General features: G+C 42.1%; 1 protein-coding gene across 1 annotated transcript in view; it reads right to left on the minus strand.

Moving 5' to 3' along the window:
• Positions 1–19793, minus strand: part of F13a1 (coagulation factor XIII A chain) — a 178446-nt gene that overhangs the window by 145825 nt on the left and 12828 nt on the right. Inside the window, exon 3 of the mRNA XM_005066385.4 lies at positions 9708–9896. Within this exon, the coding sequence (XP_005066442.1) occupies positions 9708–9896 (189 nt within the window). The remainder of the gene's footprint in view (positions 1–9707; positions 9897–19793) is intronic.

The raw sequence follows: 19793 nt of genomic DNA on the forward strand, positions 1-19793 counted from the left end.
TCATATCTTCAAATAAGTTACTGAATCCCTGTGAACTTTGATTCCCAGATTTTAGTGGAGATTATTGTTACCCTTCCTGCTTCAAGTTTTGTCATTTCCAGTTTTGTTGTTAGCATGAAAGGGCATTTTATATGAATTATGTCTTTAATCCATAGTCAGTTAGCTTATTAGTTCCAGAGTTTCCAGAATAAAAGGTTTGTTTTCACTCGAAGGTTGGATGTTGTAGTCTAGGATCAATTTGCCCTACTACCTCTCTATAGAGACTAACTTCCTCTCTATAGAAACCCACCTCCTTATTCAGCTGTATACAATAAACCCACCTCCTCAATTCAAATATAAACATGCTGACTTTTCGCGAGTTTTGCAGTTGGTGGTCTCCAACAGTGTGAGCATGACCCAACTGATGCTAGCTTTTCTGTCCTTTCTTCACTCTCTCATCACCCCTGTTGGTTCAGTCCCCAAACTTGTACAGAGAGCATCGACCATGTCCTACTCTAGCCCAGGATGGCCTCAGACTTGTAGCAATCCTCCTGTCTCAGCCCCTCAAGTGCCAGGATTACTGGAGTGAACTACAGCTCTTGGCTTCAGATACCCTTAACAGTTTACTTGTTAACTTTAAACCCTTCTACAAGGCTTCTGGATATTTATAGACATTGAAACTGCTTGACAAGTGGTACAAAACAACCCATATTTCCAGTTTTCATGTCCTAATGATCTTCTTGTCCTTTGTCCCAAAATAGATGCTGCTACCACCCATTTTAGACCCATCTTCAAAGGCTCTTCCTAGAGGATTCCCTGAGTTCTCTTCAGTGAGGCACTGCTTTCAAAATAGCTGCAAATAGCTTCCCCAAGAAGCTGTCACCATCCCCCACCTCTACTTCTCAGGCCAGCCCACTGACTGGACCAGCCCCTTGGAGGTAGAAGTAAATTGAGCATCCTCCTTCTCCCACTGTCCTCCTGACCAGGGAACTCCCCAAAGGCAGGGAGTGAGTACCTTACTGCTCAGAATGTCCCCATGACCATATTCCCTGTGAACACAGAGGATCCTTCCTGTCTGACCCCAGTCTGGTCTTTCTCATGCAAAGTGTTCAGTAAGAGTTCACTAAGTGTACACTGAAGAAAAAAAATAAGCATTATGGTAAAGGAAGCCAAACAAAATATGGAAAATAAAAATGTGACTATAAAGAGGATATTTTTTAAAAATTGTGTGATTTTTCTGTTTTTTCAAGACAGGGTTTCTATGTATAGTTCTGGCTGTCCTGGAACTCATTTTGTAGACCAGGTTGCCCTTGAACTCACAGAGATTCACCTGCATTTGCCTCCCAAGTGCTGGTATCAAAGCCATGTGACACACTGCCTGACTGAAAGTGTTTTTTGAAAAGTTGCTGACTATGAATGCCAACTTGACATTTATTGTAATGCTGGCACAAAATCTTAAATTGTCATACAGTAAAAGGGATGTCATATTAAACATCATCCACATAACTACAAAGCCGCTCAAAATGCAGCATCCACTCTGCCCAGTGCTCTACAGAGTAAAGGTAATAGCTAGCTGGAGCTTTGTCCTTGCTAGGGCAAGTTCTGCATTTTATTAAAGGGCACTATAACAATAAAAATATACTAGTGTTTGCAGTGAAACAATTTTAGTAAGTATTCCTCTAAGCGAGCTTTGTGTTTTGACTGCATGCCGATGTGACGTCTCTAATATGCAGATGTGTGTGGTGACTGAAGAGGCACAAACCACTGCATGAGCCAAATGCATTTGACCACAGAACTTTCTTTTCCCTGGAAGCATCTCCTGACAGTTGTTCACGAGGAAGGCAGCCTGGGAAACACTGTCCTAGTTTCTCAGATGCCATTATTAGTTGCTTCGCACCGATGCTTAGAAATGAGCATGCCCGTTGTCAATGCAGAAACCCACAGGGGCAAAGATTTGAAATGACACCCTGTAGAAGCGCTGCTTTGAAATGTCGAAATAACCCCCTTTCTGCAAAATGAAGCATAAAGTGTAGACACAACAAGGTCTGTGACTTATTTCTCTATGAGATTTGGGGCAGGAAATTTCTCTGCTGAGAAACTGTGTTATATGTGTGAAAAGCAAACAACAGCATGATAATTTTATCTGGAATTTCCGAACTATAAAAAATATAAAAAGGAAGAAGGTCCTGAAAGATCTAGCTCTCAGGCTGTAATAGTTTAAATAAGGTGTTAATGTGTTCCCCAAAGAATATGTACTGGAAGCTTGGTCCACAGTGTGACAGTGTGTCAGAGTGACGTAGAACCATTGCAAAGTGCTTAGTGACAGGCGATTAGGTTCTTTCGGACTTGATCTTGTAAGGGCTGAATACTGGTCTTGCAGAAGAAGTTATTTCTGAGAGAGTGGGCTGTTCTAATGAGTCTGATCCTTGTCTCTCTAGCTTTCTTCCCATGTGATTTCTCCCTCTTACATATGGTCCTCTCCATGATGTCATCCTCTTGTGATGGAATACAGTGAACGGGTCCCTCAGCAGACACTGAACCATCAACCTGATGTTAGACATCTAAAACACTGGGCTAAGAAACCTCCCACCCCATTTTCCTTTTGAAGTACCTAGCCTCAGGTATTTTATTTTAGTAATGTAAAATGGACTGGGGGATTGACATAAGAAAGGTCCCTTGCTTCCCTAAGCCCAAGCTGTGTCAGTTCACCTCCTATGGCTTTGACTAACTTAGATCATGATCACAGTGCTGGTTAATCTCAGATACCTACATAAACCAATCACACTCTACCTAACCTCTTCCCTGCGTCCTCTGAGTAGGATAGATTCTTTGTTCTACTCACCCTCACTCATGCTGATGCTCTAGGCTCCCCCTCTAGGAACCCAATGTTTCTTTGACTCTTTGGGTCTTTTTCTTGACTGTTCCTCCCCATCTGCCTACTACACTCAAGTTTCCCAATCCTGAAACAAACACCAACCAGAGTACCCTCCCTGTAATTCATGTTTCTAGTTACCATTGAGATTTTGTTTTCCTGGTTTTGACACACCTGTTATCTCATACCTCATTTACCTTCAGATCATTACAACAGTTTCTGTCAGCCAGGTAACCAACGTCTCCCTAACTGTTAAGTCCAGTGGGAAACTCTAACCATGGCCACTCGTGTCCCCTTAAGGTATTTAACTCTCTAGTCTTAGTGTCCTCCCTGTTGCCACCACTTTACAGATGGCATTAAGATAGAAATGGTTAAACAAACACTCCCAGGTTGAACCTGGAAAGTACTGGAGCTGCTCTGCCAACTTCTTGAGTGACTGTGGTGACTGCATGTTCCTCCTGCTTTCAGACCCTTTAGGTCCTGCTGCCCCCTCAAGGATTCCAGTTTCTAACATCTTCCTTTAAAGTTGTCTTTCCTCAAGATTCCAGCCCCTGATTGATTTTTTTCTGAGTGAACTTGTCTATCCAGATGTGTATGCTATTCCAGTTTTCTTCTGTCCAATCCAAACCCCACCCCTATGCTTCATACTCTCACTCTCTCTGGACACGGAGTCACCAAATCCCTCAAGAACTCCGTAGAGCAGCCCTAATACTTCCCAGATTCAACCTGGGCATGCCTGTCTAATCATTTCAAACTTAATGTCATCTGAAGAGTGGTGACCATAGTGCAATGTCCAGAATGGTGCTGGAAGAAGCCAGTGGGAAACTCCCAACACCCTGCACTGAAGTACCCCATGCCAGTGAGTCACTGATGGGAAGCACTGCCACCATCATCATCGCTTCCCACACTCTCAGGCTTCTCTCTTGTACTCTCTTTGCCATCACAGCCAAAAGAACAGGAAAGTTACACTTGACGCATTCTTTATATTGCCTCACAGCCATCTTATACATTTTGCCTCCTCAATATTTCTTGAAATCCATTATGAGGCAGCTTCAGCCTCATCCAGGCTCTCATCCTCTGTCCTCTGAGTGTCTCTCCTCCAGACTTGATGCTCCACAACTACGTGGCATGTGCTGGAGAAAACCATCACAAATTAGACATCTCTATGTCATTCCCATTCCAGACCCTGATACTCTGTTGACTTTCAATAAATGCTACTCAAAAAAATAAGAGAAACAGAGACATTGAAGAGTTGGTGACAATATTTTGATGCATCATAGGGGTAAAGATAGATAACATATATGCATTTGACCTAGGCCTGGAAATGTTGGGGCACTTGATGGCTGTGATCATAAATGGCTAACCTTAGTGATACTCTCATGAAAGGCCCTGTGTTTCCAGTCTGACAAAGATGGACAGGAATCTAACATACATTACAAACATTCTTAGTGCTGCCACGCCACCTTCTCTGGAGACACCTGGTGTTACAGCTTGAATCTGCAATGCCCCATGGGCTCATATATTGATCACTTGGTCTCCAGGAGGAGTTACTATTTTGAGAAGTTCTGAGAAGTTGAGGAGGTGGGTCCTAGTTGAAGGAAATAGAGCACTAGAGGTCTCCCTTCAAAGTTTACGCCTGGTCCTCAGTCCCTTGTCTCTCTGCTCACTGTCTACAATAAGTGGGTTGAATTGCCTCCTCTTCCACACATTCTGTTCCATCATGGGCTCAAAGTTAGCAGAGACAATGGGTCTGAACACATTTGCCTTTCTTTAAGTTGTCTTCTTGAATGTTTGGATCACAACAATGTAACAGTGACTAATACAACCAGGGAAAGATGATGGGTTTACAGGTTCCCTCAGCCAGAAAGGTGCTAGCAAGGCATGCATGCTTTCTTGGAAGTTTCTGGAAAATGCTTGTCTTTTCTGATAAAAGGTTCGGGTCTTATAGTGTCTTCCTCCCCTTCTTTCTGATGGAACTGGAAGTGTGAAGGGTGGGGCTGTGGGATGCATTGTGAGACTGAGGAGAGGGCCAGGAGAGGCTCTGAAGTCCTTACCTCAACCCTCTGGGGCTCCTGCGATCAAACCCAAGAAGGCAGAAGTTGTTCATGGATCAGAGCATTCCTCCAGAAGGCCACATAATGTCGTCTCCTGTTTCAGGAGAACTGCTAAGAAGGACAACTAAGCATTCTTTTCTTGGAGCAACTTTCTCATCTCAGCCCAAATAGTTATTACCAAAACAAAATGAAGGAAAAACAACAGCAAATACTGAATAGGATGTGGGAAAGAAATGCATACCTATTAGTGGGTACAAATTAATACAGCCCCTGTAGAAAAGTGCATACAGGTTCTACAAAAAATTAAAACTAGGTTTATGATCTGGCTATTCCACTCCTGGGAACATACCTGAAGGAATCTAAGTCAGCGCACCATAGGGAAATTTGCATATCTGTGTGCACTGCGTCACTTTTTACTACAGCCAAGATATGAAATTAGATTAAGGTGCCTGTCGCAGAAAAATGAACGCAGAAAATGTGATATATACCTATAGTGGAGTAGTATCTATATCTAAAGGTGCATGGAATCAGGAACTGTGCAGGAAAACCCATGGGGTTAAAGGACAACATGTTAAAAAATAAGCCACACACAAAAAGATGAGTGTCATTTTGTCTGTCATTATTGGAAAGAAGAAAAGAGGAAAATTGGCTTGGAAGTAGAAGAGAGACAGACTATTCAGGGGTGGGAAGGGGTGAGGAGAAGAGCAAGAGACAGCAGAAGAGAGAGTGAATATGACACAGTGCATACATGTCTGGCAATGTCACAATAGAGCCCATTAGTTTGTACAGTTAATGTATGTCAATAATAGCAGTGATTTTTTTCCCTCTCTCAACTAGCTATGAAGAAACGGAGAGTGTGCTAAAGTAACAGCAAATTAACACCACCAACTGCTCTCAAGTCCTAGCTGCAGCCACAGGTTAGCAAAGCCACAATTAATGCTCAGTTCTGGCTTTCATGATTTATCATTGCTGCTGGCTGAGGTGGAGTGAGAAAGAAAAAGCCACACCCACCTCTTCAAATTCATTAACACTTCCCACCTAATGCTCCAGCTGCCTGTGTCTGCCCACAGCTAATGAGTGCAGTTGTCAAACAGAAGCTTGCAAAATCCTGACAGAGTAAATATGTCCTAACTCTCACCAGGACTTTTCTGGACACCTTCTCCCTGGAAAACACAGTACACATAGGTTTATCTGGGACCATCTTGCTTAACTATGTTCAAAGGAATCATTTAAATATTAAATGTGTATTTAAATAAGGAAGACAGGAAGGAGGAAGAGAGGTGTGCTAGTTTGGATGTAATTGATCTCCATATTCTCACAGGCAGTGGCACTGTTAGGAGGTGTGGCCCTGTTGAAGTAGGTGTGGCCTTGTTAGAGGAAGTTTGTCGCTGTGGGGCAGGCTTTGAAGTCTCATATATGCTCAAGCTATGCCTAATTCAAACCACTTCATGTTGCCAGAGGGGTAAGATGTAGGACTCTCAGTTCCTTCTCTAGCACCATGTCTGCCTAAACACTGCCATCTTGCACCACAATGATAATTGACAAAATGTAAGCATGTTTTTCCTTTATAAGAGTTGCCATGGTCATGGTGTCTCTTCATAACAACAGAAACGGTGAAACAAAAGGGGAGAGAGAACAGAGGGAAGGAAGGTAGAGAAACAAAGGCAAGATATTAGTTAGAAGGCAGAGTCACTCCTAAATAAGACCCATGAGCTAGATTCTGAGGATAACAACAAACGGATACTCCACAGTATTAACCTGTGCCAGCTCATCTCACGACAAAGTCCTGGGGAAGCTAAAGGAAACAATAACAAGAAATGGCTGTGGACTGGAAACAAACTGACAGAAAGACCTCTCTCTCTCTCTCTCTCTCTCTCTCTCTCTCTCTCTCTCTCTCTCTCTCTCTCTGTGTGTGTGTGTGTGTGTGTGTGTGTGTGTAATTTTAACATTAACAATAACATTCTGCAAGTACTAGCTATATCCTTTAAAATGAATACTTCGACTGACATTGTTGATACATTTTAACTGTGCTCAACCCTCTAATTTCTAGAGATTTATTTTAGCTTTAAATATGTACTTGTGTATCTCTGTGCATGTGAGTGCAGGTGTGTGTAGAGGCCAGAAGAGGGTGTTGGATTCTCTGGTTCTGGAGTTCCAGGTGGTTGTGAGTCAACTGACATCAAAGCTATAATTGAACTTAAGTTCTCTACAGGAGCAATATTCTAAGCATTTCTCCAGTCCTTGTCACTTTTCAAAAATAATTTGGAGCCACTTATCTCCTCCCATCATGTAAGGCCTTGTCACCAGCCCCTCAACTTTCTTCTTCCAGAAGAAAAATGGCAAGGACTGGAGAAAGCCAAGGCTAGCCCAGCCTTACACTGTTACTGCAATGTTCCTGTAGCATTTTGAATGACAGGAAATAAAGGCAAGAGACAAATCCCCCATCCCTGATCCCCTTAATTGTCTCCTTTAAGTGTGAGTGACTTCTCAACTACTAAATGGTAGAATGTTGAATTTAGTTACTTTCTTTTTCTTATATTGATGACAAATGTAATAATTCCCAGAAGGGCCACAATGGAACATCACTTAATGCTAAATATGTAAAAAGGCTAAGCAAGATTTAAAGTGCATGTTAACTTTTATAGATTTTTATCTTAAAAGTAAGATGAGTATGTATACTGAAGAAATAAAACCAATACTATTCCTTTTTTGTTTTTGTTTTTTTAAAAGACCTTGGTCTCCCAGACTGTCTTCCGAAGGCTGACAGTAGTGGCTAACAGCTCTCCACCTCTAACCCACTCTTAGAAACTTGCTGGCCCAAAAAGGAAACCAACTCTGTTAAGATTACAGCCCTTCCCTAAGTGCAACCAAGAACTAAGGACCATTCCATGCACAGAGACAAAGGGCTCACCCACTTCTTTGCAATGAGACCACTCTGAAGAACCTAGTCCAGCTACATATAACACCTTGGGGTCCACTGAGGTCTCTGTTACCTTACCACTTAACTTTCCCTTCTTCCAAGCCCTGAGTTGTGGTGATATATTGTTCTTGATTTAATAAAGCTTGCCAGAGGATCAGAATGCAAACCAGCCATAGTTGGTTAGCCATAGATGCCAGGCAGTGTTGGTACACCTTTAATCCCAGGACTTAGGAGACAGATGCAGATGGATCTCTGTGAGTCCAAGACTACCTTGGGCTACAGGAGAGTGAATCAGTCTAAAAGAGCAACAGCTTACTCCTTTAATCCCAGTACTAGAGAGGTATATAAGGAAGAAGCAAAGGGTCTCATGGGAGATTCAATTTTCAGTCACAGGGAAGACAGGATCTCCATTTCAGCCTTGGTAGAGGTAAGAGCTACTGACTGACTGCTTTGCTTTTCTGATCTTCAGCTTGAACCCCAATATCAGTTTCTGGATTTTTATTATTCATGCTATACTGAGTCTTGTATTCCTTCATACATGTTGATCCCAAGAGCACCCCAAAATAAGCTGTAGTAAGACTACATTGTAAGAACTTGTCTGTAAATCTCAAATCAAAACAAAACATTTATGCATTTCCATGAGCTGTGGTCACTATGTTACACAGTTGGACATGAAACTCATACTCAAGCCTAACTGGGATGTTGTAACTTTTGACCGATATCTTGGAAGACTATGAGAAACATGTTGAAACTTCTCATTTAAGAATATGTTAATTTTTTCATTGATTTCTCATGGTATTTATGTCACATTTATAAATTTGTATGTTATATTTTTAGACCTTCAAGATTGTGGTTACTATTATATATGGAGCACTTCTTAGTTCTAAGTGCTTAAATCTGAGAAGCAAAGGTCATGATTTTTAAGTATCCATCCCTATCTAACTATCTTAAGAAATTTTAATACTGTGCCTTCCCGATTTTGACTTCATTATGTTTTCTAAATGTATGCTCATAACACTATCACAATTATGTAGTTTTAACTCTTATTCCCCATTGTTTATAAAAGATATCCCTCTAACACTATTTCTTTTCGCAACCCATGCAACAATGCTTTCTTTTGGTTGTTCAATAAACAAATGGAGATTTGTCTTATTTCTGATTGTAACAGAAGTTTTAGACTCCCACTTAAGCTGCTGTTTGAGAGATAAATCCTCTTTCCTGCAGCAGGAAAGAAAAACAGGGTTGCCTGGCTTTTTCCCCTTCAGCTCTTGTGAGTGATTGTGCAGACATATTTCCTTACTTGGAGCCACTCTTGCTTTTCTGTGCCTGTGTTCCTTTAATATTCACAAATGCCCAGAGAATGTTTACTTAGATATGTCAAGTATTAGTGACTTTGTGAAAGGGAAACAATACCAAATTAATTTGAGAATCAATGGACCAAATAAAGCTAAATGGTACTTTGCAGAACCTAATGCCCGCCATCAGTCTTTAAAAGTAGAGTACAAAGTGGCCAGTGGGTTTTATTGGACCATCCTTTTCTCACAGACATTTGGAGACAACCTTCTTGCAGATCTGACTTTGGGGTCCCAATGTGAAAATCAGATGCTGAGGTTTACAAATGCTCCCAGCACATGAAACCAATGAAATCACTGTAAAGTTAAGTCACAGCTATAGGACGCCAATAACATTTGAGAAAAACAAACCAGCTAAATGATTTTTTAAACTAAACATATTTATATGCTAGATTTTCAAATTATTGTTGCGTGGCCAATGTGACCAAGCATTCTTAAACCCAGGACTTGAAAAGGGTATAATCGTACCAGTGTCCACCTTTCTCTGCAATGTGCTCCCTGGTATCATGGTTAGGGCAGGCAGCACTCACCAATGACATATTCCACTCTGAAGAGATCCTGCCTTGGGTCATATGGACGATTGAAGTCAATCTGGACGTAGAAAGTCTGCCCTCTACGGACAATCAGTTTGTTGTTGTCGTATTTGTCCGTGTGGTGATCAACCTTGTTGCTGTCCCACCTCTCTTTGAATAGGTGAACAGCAGTCACTTGCAGGTAATCTGTTCATGCAGAGACAAAATAAGAAAACCATTAAAGATGTTTGACCTAAACACACACTCAATAATCAAGGTTATTTTTCTAGAAGAAAGTTGACTGAATAGAGCTGCAAGGGAAGCAAGGGACAGCAGATTTGAGAATCAGCCTCTTGTTTTGAAAGACAGATTTTTTTAACCTCTTCCCACCTGTGAGCTTGTTTCAGAGCACAGAATACTCACTTTGGGAGAGACAGGTGGCTAGTTTGTAGATCTAGATACAGAGAAGCAAGGGTCAGGGTTCAAGCTTCCCATCTCATGCTGGGTTTTGTTAAGTCAGGCCCTTTCCATCATGACTATGCCTCCCTGTGTGACACTGCCACTTCAATTGCCCCATCTTTCAAAAAGGAGGGATGAAATCTGACAAAGCCTCAAAGGCACAAAGCTTGCCATTAATCCAAACTTCTCCTCCTACCCCAGGAAGGGTCAGATGTCCTCCGACTGTAATTCTGAAAGTAGCCCTGATTCCTCAAAGGCAGAGAGGGGGAGGGGGACACTGCTCTAGAAAGAAAGGCAGCTTTCCTGTGTGACAACATGTGACCACATCCACTGGCATAGGCGGAGTCAGACTCACACTTCCTTGGCTCCTAAATGAGCCATCTAGGTGTCAGACTTTTTTTCTTTCTTTCTTTTATTTTTTTTAATGCTAAAATTTCCATGGTTTTTGTTGTTCTTTGGAGTCAGGAGTATACATGCCAACTATGTGTTTGCTACTCACATAGTTTTGCATATATTGCATACATCCACTTATTTTACAAACTCACGTATTGGGTTGCAACATCACCCAGAGGCTTACACATATGATGATGGTGACACTAGAGTCCATGAGCCAAAGGAACTTGTAGAGAGCCCGACATATGCTAGTTCTAAAGAAAGGTGAGCTCCGCACTTGCCCTGTCTTCATTCTCTCATGCACATGATCACCACACTGTAGACATGAAGCTCTGCGGTGTCGTTTAGGATACCGAGAGGGTAATTTGTTTCTGTACATAGATTTGGAGGTCCATGTAGGGGATGTTGAGTCAGGTAGCCCTGCCTCTCTTTTCCAAGCTGCCTAGCTACTTGACACATGCTTTACTCCCATGGCTGGAGACATACTGCATTTAGTTAGCACAACTGATGAACTTGAGTCCAACTGGAAGCATCTCCTTGCAACATTCCCAAACCCCATTTCTTTACGCAGAAATTCTGGATATGACCTCCAGTCCCCATCACTTCCATTTCTCCCTTGTAGAAAAGAAAACCAAGAAGTTGGGCACATTAAGATTCCCTCAAACTCTTAAGTTTGTTAGTCTCTAAGTCAAAGTTTGAGTAGAACTAAATTTGAAATTTGAGTCTCAAAATTCCTTGTATGACTATTTTCCTTCCAGACTTGAGTTCTCTGCATTTTCAAATGAGGATATTGCTACCTGGAAAATATGTATGAAGATTAAATTATAGTAAGCAAATGTGGTACTGTACCTGGCACAGAGTGGGATCATCAACGTACAGTGACTCATGAACTCTGATGGAATTACTCCATGCAGTGTGGGGTACTTTGTGGGACCCTCTGACTATGCCAAGAGGCAGGCAAAGTCTAAGACACTGCTTTACTTTTACTTCATCCTGAATACTTGTCAACATACAGGGGATCCTGATGATTACTTTTTCCTTTAAACTGGAAGCCACAGATGTGTAATCTTGGAGACTCTTTTTTCCATGCTGCCTTTTCTTCTAATTTCTCTGGCCTTATTAAAACCATAATTTCAATGTTGCAACAACCTAGGGATGATCTGGGAATATACAACTGTTGAAGGTTATACCTTCAGTATGGGGGATGAGGAGATGACTCAGTGGGTAAAGTGCAAGCATGAGGACCTGAGTTCAGATTGCCAGTTCCTATCAAAAGTCAGGTGACAGCAGAAAGCACTCGTAATCACAGGGCCAAAGGGGTGGGCACAGCCAGAGCTCCAGGGCTTTCTGGCTAGGTAGTCTAGTTCCAGGTTCAGTGAGAGACCCTATCTCAAAAAATAAGGTGGTTAATGATTCCCTCTGGCCTCCATATGCACATATACACATGCACCAGTGTGTATGCACAAACAAGAGCACATAGACATAAATACATATGCAACACTCTCTCATTCTGTCTCTCTGCCTCTGTTTTCTCTCTCTCTCTCTCTCTCTCTCTCTCTCTACTCTCACACACACACACACACACACACACACACAAATCCTTTTAACTTAGTATCTTTTAATCATCATCATCAAACCAAAATCTCAAAATGGATCCATCAGTTCTCCATTCATGAACAGGAGTGGAAGGAATGCCCCAATATTAAAACATCACTGAATCTCAGAGACAAAGGCACCTTATGGACCATTTGGTAGATGGTCTAGGCATGGATGAGCCATCTCTATGCATAGATTCTGGTCTTTGATTGTACAGTACACTCCCTACCTCAAAGGACATACAGTCCATTTTTATACAACTTCCCTGTTCTCTCTTCTCCGTGGATTTTCTGACCACACATCCTGGTCTGACTTCCACATGGATCCAGAGCAAGTCTCTGCCCATCTGGTACTGTGGCATTTAAAGACCACTCTGAGACACTGTGGGGACACCAGACCTTGAGCAGAAACCCACTTCCCCTTCGGCCTGGGAACAGGCATCTGTATAATGTTTACTGAAAACAATTCAGTGCTTTAAAGCTCTTGATAGGGCTCAGATAAGGGCTCACTCACTGAGATACCATGACTTTCACACCCCCTACGGCTAGATGCCTCTTCCTGCCCCCCCCCGCGGTGTCTCCCCAATTCTGGGGCCGGAGATTAAACCACCAGCCAGGAGGGTGAGAAGTCTGGAAAGAATGGTATGTAAATGGATGGCAAAAGTCCTTAAAAAGGGAAGCTCTTTTTTCTTGGAGAGACTTCTCCTGAGACTTCTCTCTCCTAAGCGAACTGGGGTCTCCTCCTAAGCTGACTTGGGAAGATAAAGTTTTCTTAAAGCAACCAACTGGTCTCTGTGTCATCTATCCCGACCACCTCACTACATTCTCGGATGCAGGCCGCACAGCAGGTGCGACAATTGGAGGTCCCACCGAGATTGTGAAAGCGAGGTAAGTGAGCGGGTTCGTCTCTTTTTCTGGCCAGAGACAGATTGGGGAAAAAAGAAAAAAAACCATGGGGAATAGTTCTGGGAAGCTTAAATTACAATATCAAGTTAAAAAGTTACTTAAAGGACATGGGACTACAGTAAAGTCTAAAACCTTGAAAGGCTTCTTAAAATGGATTGAACGTGCGAGTCCATGGTTCATTACTGGGGAAGGCTTAAATGTCCCAGATTGGAAGGATGTTCGCTATGATCTTTAGAGTCGGGTATTGGTGGCATATGACTTTAATCCCAACACTCAAGAGACAGAGGTAGGTAGGACGGAGGCCATCCTTGTATATAGAGCGAGTTCCAGGACAGCCTCCAAAAGGATAGAGAAAAACCCAGTCCAAAAAAAAAAAAAAGAGGGTAAAATAAGAAAAATCTCCAGTCTTTCACCTGATCCACTGAGGTCAGGAAAGTAAAGAAAAACTCAGAGATCTAAAAGAATAGCCAAATAGTAAGGCTATAAGTATGTATTTAAAAGAGGGTACCAAGCTAGGGGTACCCGATTAAATGTCTAGGCCTTTGCCTGACAAAGGTCAAAAAAGAAAAGCTAAACCTAAGAAGTTGCCCTCAGTTGGAGGGTAGATTAGAGAATCATCCTCAATGGGAGGATGGATTAAAAATAAATAAATTTTAAAAACTGGTAAAGTTAATAAATGAGGCCAGTTTTTCACCTGATCCACTGAGGTCAGGAAAGTAAATAAAAACTCAAAAATCTAAAAGGATAGCCAACAAGTAAGGCTATAAGTATGTATTAAAAAGGGGGTACCAAGCTAGGGGTACCAGATTAAATGTTTAGGACCTTGCCTGACAAAGGTCAGGAAAAAAAGGGAACCTAAGAGATCACCCTCAGTTAAAGGGTGGATTGGATTAAATGTGTAGGCCCTTGCCTGACAAAGGTCAGGAAAAAAAAGGGAACCTAAAATAAGAAGTTGCCCTCAGTTGGAGGGTGGATTGGAGGATCATCCTCAATGGGAGGATAGATTAAAGATGGGTAAATTAAAAAAATTGGTAACAGTTAATAAATGAGGTATTAGCATTCAGTAAAGAAAAAGGCAAAGGTATATAAAATAAAAATGTTTGGTTACATTTATATAGGGTAGGTTATTGAATTTTGTGAGTCATCTCTAAAAACTTTTGGCAAAAGCCTGGCCTTTCCACTTTGCATCTACAAAATTACAAGGAGTGGGTATGGCTGAGTGTAGCTCAAAACTTCTCTAATGAAGAAATGACGAGGGACATACAGGACTTTTTCAACCTTTTGTTTTAATTCAAAGATTGACTGGAGTTGTTCTGTTAAAGAAGTTTCAGTTCAACAAACTAATCATAACCTAGGCAAGGAGAGATATGTATGCATGGTCTGTGTGTATGGACGTGGCCATGTCAGTATGTATGAAGTGTGAAATGTAAATGCGTAAATGTTGACAAAAGCAACTGTTCTAATTGCCTTAGATGATTAAAGGGATACTTAAATCCCTTCAAACAGTTAAAAACTACCTAAATTGATTTAGATATAGCCAAAAGAAACATCCAGTCAGTTGGTTAATATTTTAACAAAAAATTCAAGTTAAGCCCTCAGAGCCAGTCAGAGAGAGAGAGAGAGAGAGAGAGAGAGAGAGAGAGAGAGAGAGAGAGAGAGAGAGAGAGAGAGAGAGAGAGAGAGAGAGAGAGAGAGAGAGAGAGAGAGAGAGAGAGAGAGAGAGAGAGAGAGAGAGAGAGAGAGAGAGAGAGAGAGAGAGAGAGAGAGAGAGAGAGAAAAAGAGGTTTTTTTCAGGAAACTGTCCTGCCGCTTTGGCAGGCCCCCACCCCCAAAGACGGCTGTGTAGATGCAAATTAGGCCTTGTCAGCTTAGATGCAAATGAAGCCTTGTCAGCTAGTGAGAGCTACAGGTTACAGGTAAAAAAAAAAGGACTATTTGGGACATAGTATAGTTTACAATCCTTAAATGATTCTCAAAGGTACTTAATGGTTATGTCCCTTTTAAAGGACATCTACTAATACTTTAAATAGTGATCCCAATTCACCTAGATAGTTGACTAAGGAGGGTAGACAAATCCTTCTACTCTTCTACTGTTATGGTCCAACTTCAACAGTTCAAACAAAATTTAAAAATAAAAGGGGGAGTAATGTCCCCAGTCCCCACATGATTCATTAAATAATCCACTCCTCATTTAAAAATTTTTAAAATGTAAATGTCAGTGAGGAATCTGCTTCAGACAGATTCTGACATAATAAAAGTTAAACAACTATTACTCAGGTCAAATGGAAACATCCATACACTAGACAGTAGAAAAGACCCTAATTTGGGGTCGAGGGCATGTTTGTGTTTTCTTACAGGAAAAGAATAAAACTTCAGTAGCTGTCACAACATTTGGTGAGATGCATGGAGCAGAGAAAACTGGACCTGAGACCGTGGGAGCCTGCCCAAGCCAGTTCGAGATCTCCTAAGTCGGTGTTCCTAACCCTTGATGTCATCAAATCTACAGCCCGAGAAAGAAATAAAACAGTCAGTTCGAGATTTCCAGTTTCTCATCAGGCTTGCTACATCAACCTCCTGGACCCGTGAGTTTTCATCCCAAAGCCAACAAAACTGGAAGATTAGCAGCTAGCCTTTGATACACCTTAAAACAACAGAATTCATTTTGCCAGCTTTTCCCTTTGGGGGAAAAAAGACCCATTTAAAACATTTGGACATTGGTATGGACTGTGATGAGTGACAAAAGCCTCTTTTCAGTATTTGAACAGGACATGGTCACTTGAAATATCAGACTTGGTAGTTCCTGTTTCTGGAATCACACCTATGCCAGTGTGTTCTTCTGGAGAAATGTGGTTTGTCCTGGTGCGACAAAAAGACTTTGACTCGGGTTGCATGTTCGGCTGATACTACTGAAATTAAATCTACAGACTACATCACCACAGGAACAAATTGGTACTCTGTAAATAGTGTAACAAGCCTCTTGTTCATATTTTTTTATAATGCTACATGTGTAACATCAATGATTGTACCTAATGTATCTGTGCAAGTGCACTCTCTAATGCTTTCCTAAGTAGATCTTAAAATGATTGTAAACTTTATCACTGTTTTGACCGTCAAATTGTAACTATAAATCACCCTTGTAGCAAAGAAAGGTTGGTGGTAGAATGCTAAGGCCCAGATCGGGGGATGGGCAGGTGACAGAGAGGTGCTATGTCAGTGGGGGTCCTAGGAATGGTAACAGTGGCAGTAGGCATTCTGGCTTCATGCTGAGTTCAAAGTGCCTTAGCCCATGGCAATCCCGATAGCCATAAAGCCTTATTACAAATGATTTTAAGGTTGGGGCGCTCTTTTGACGGGCAACCTGTGGGGAAGACCCACTCCCACCTAAGACAGGGGTTCAAGGTCCCCCAAAGACGGGCCAGGGAGGGTGACCCTACTTGACCTAAGACAGGAGTGCCTCATTTAAAAATAAAAAGGGGTGAATTGTGGGGACACCAGACCTTGAGCAGAAACCCACTTCCCCTTCGGCCTGGGAGCAGGCATCTGTGTAATGTTTACTGAAAACAATTCAGTGCTTTAAAGCTCTTGATAGGGCTCAGATAAGGGCTCACTCACTGAGATACCATGACTTTCACACCCCCTACAGCTAGATGCCTCTTCCTGTCTCCCCCCCCCTGCGGTGTCTCCCCGATTCTGGGGCCGGAGATTAAACCACCAGCCAGGAGGGTGAGAAGTCTGGAAAGAATGGTATGTAAATGGATGGCAAAAGTCCTTAAAAAGGGAAGCTCTTTTTTCTTGGAGAGACTTCTCCTGAGACTTCTCTCTCCTAAGCGGACTGGGGTCTCCTCCTAAGCTGACTTGGGAAGATAAAGTTTTCTTAAAGCAACTGACCGGTCTCTGTGTCATCTATCCCGACCACCTCGCTACATTCTCGGATGCAGGCCACACAGCAGGTGCTACAAGACACCCTCTGAGCAAAACTACCTCAACCTCCTTTAAGTAGTCATTTCCAGAGTTTTATGAATCCCTCTTTTTCCTAATAGATTTAATTTTGTCCTTTTCCCTCATGAAGAGTTTTCTCTTGACTGAAATACATTATTCTGACTGTAGTTTTCCCAGTAAATTACAATGAAACCAATAAGTAAGTCTTGTAAAATGAAGTGTAGTTTGGTTTCTTCAGCTCAGGCATTATTGGACACCTACAACTTACTAGGGATTTACATTAAGCATCTGCTGAAACAAAATCCTTAAAACACATTCTGATGTCATTTCTATCAATAGTGGATTGCAATTTAGCCCATACACCCACGGATCTCTCACCTGTGTAGCTATTTGGCTATATTTATTTATGCAACTGTTTTTATTTTATTTATGGCTCCATTTTTAAGACCTTACATGAATTCATATTACATTTCTACTTCATTGTTTCACAATATTACAATCATTTTGGACTTTCTGCATGCATTCAGTACATTTACTCTTTACTATAGTCAGATTTCCATAGTGTGCTATTTTGTGTTGCCACCCAAGAAATAAATACAAGTATTGATTAGGCAATCGCCTCTAACTGCCTTATAGACATACCTCAAGATCAATCTGATGAAGATAAATACTCAGTTGAGACTGGCTTTTCAGGTGATTCTAGGGAGTGTCAAATTGACAGTTAATGTTGACAAGGGCAGCTGGGGAAGAGTGTGTAGGCAGAGAGAATGGCTGAGGAAGGAGGGTGAATGATCACATGAGAAGCCAGATGACAACAGCCTGACTGGGGAGAAGGTGAAGTTGAGGAGCACAATGAATGCTCAAGGCCAGGAGTCTCTAAGCCTCATCAACCTTGGTCAGGGGTTTAGACTTTGTATTGAGGATCAAGTGAAAACTCCAAACAGTAAACTGACTGACGTAATGATTAAGTCCATACTTGTAAGTTTCAACCACTTCTGGGGACAGAGTGGAAGAGGGCTGGAATGGTGTCAGTCTTGAAGTCTAGTTAGGAAGCCCTTGCCTATGCTGGGGGGATGATGGTGCTGATTAGTCTCTCTGTAGAACATGCGTCTATAGGTCCTAAAGCACTCAATATTTACCTCCAAAATCACTACATTCCATCTTTCATGATCAATTGCCCCAAAAGAAAGTTTGTTAGTTCTAATGCCTTGGCTTTTCAAGGAACCTTATCTACACAGAAAAATAAAGGTATAGATGAGGATTCATCAGACTTTCTACCTCATGTCCCAGCCCAAAGAAACTGGTTAACATCTAGTCAGTCTGAGTAAGGTCAGCTGAACATTGTACAGTACAGTGCTAGTTCTGAGTTGTATAGTAGGTACTGAAAGATGGACAGCTTGGTGATTTGGGATATTCTGGCCTTACCAAAGGCAGTCTGGGTTCTTCACTGCAACACTGGTATTGTGCTTCACAAAACTCTGAAGTGGTCATGGCAAAATTTCTTCAGATGTTAGTATTTTGAACAGAGCTGCTTCACTACTCTGTAATTGTGCAACCTCAGCAGCTAAGTCAAGTTTGCAGAGGACACAAGTTCAGTTCATGCACCACATGAACTGAAGCTTATGGCCACCTTCAATTCCAACCTTGAGGTTTTTGGTGCAGTCTCTGGACTTCTAGAGTTCAAAAATCAATGTCTGGGGGGCAGGTGAGGTCCCAGTAAGAATATTCCTGGGATCCAGTCAAGAAGTAGACCCTTAAAGCTCCTGTCCCAAAGCAGCATGGTACACATCCAGCTTTAGGGGATCTGATGCCTCTTGTGGCCTCCATAGACACTGAGCGCTCTCTCTCTCTCTCTCTCTCTCTCTCTCTCTCTCTCTCTCTCTCTCTCTCTCTCTACACACACACACACACACACACACAGAGAAAACTTAAAACAAAATCTTAAAAAAGGAGTTACTGAATTTTTTGAGCTACCCTTTTCTTACTTTTAACAGCACAATGGGTTAAGAATATATGATTTACAGCCAGACTGTTGGAACCCTTTACATCTGTTGCATATTATCTTTATTACCTTGAACCTCAGTTTCCTTATCTGCAAAGTATAGTTGGAATGGGAGGAAGTGGAAGGGATGCTGTATCTGGAGTTCTGGTATATGCTAATCACTCAGAAGTCAATAGTTGTGACAGTAGCTCCTAACATCTGAGCAGAGCCTGGTGTTCTAACATTCAAAAATCAGTGTCTGGGAGGGCATGCACGGTGCCCAATAAGAATAATTCTGGGATCTAGCCCAGAAGCAGACCCTTTGTCAGACCAGGAGCATGGAAGAATTGTCAACATAATTCATCTGACTTGGGGTAGCATGGGCTGGGGAGAGTTGCCCCCCTCAATCCCCTGCCCATCACTGCCTGAGATAGGTAGAGGAGCTGGCCCTAGGGTCATAGGAGCAGGATAACTGTCCCTTCCCCTTACCAGTTGTAACACTCTAGAGAGTGGCCCCTATACCTGACCTGGGCAGCACAAAGTGTGAAAGAGCCTGCCCTAAGTTAAAGCAGGAGAACTGGCTCCACCCCTCACTCATTGTTGCAAGAGGTGAATTAACTGGGGCAATACTGGAGAGCTCACCCTGGTGGTGAGGCAAAGGGAGAACTGGCAGGTGAAGCAACCCTGCCACTTGGTCCATAACCAGGGTTATGACTTGGCCCTCCCCACCATCTACTCCATCTATGTTCTTCTGGAGCATGTGAATGGACTTTATTCACAGACCCAAAGCTGCAGGACCTCCACAACAGAGGGAAACAACAGGCTACCTAA

The sequence above is a fragment of the Mesocricetus auratus genome, unplaced genomic scaffold (genome assembly GCF_017639785.1).
Source record: "Mesocricetus auratus isolate SY011 unplaced genomic scaffold, BCM_Maur_2.0 Super-Scaffold_100013, whole genome shotgun sequence".
In the NCBI taxonomy this organism is placed as follows: Eukaryota; Metazoa; Chordata; class Mammalia; order Rodentia; family Cricetidae; genus Mesocricetus; species Mesocricetus auratus.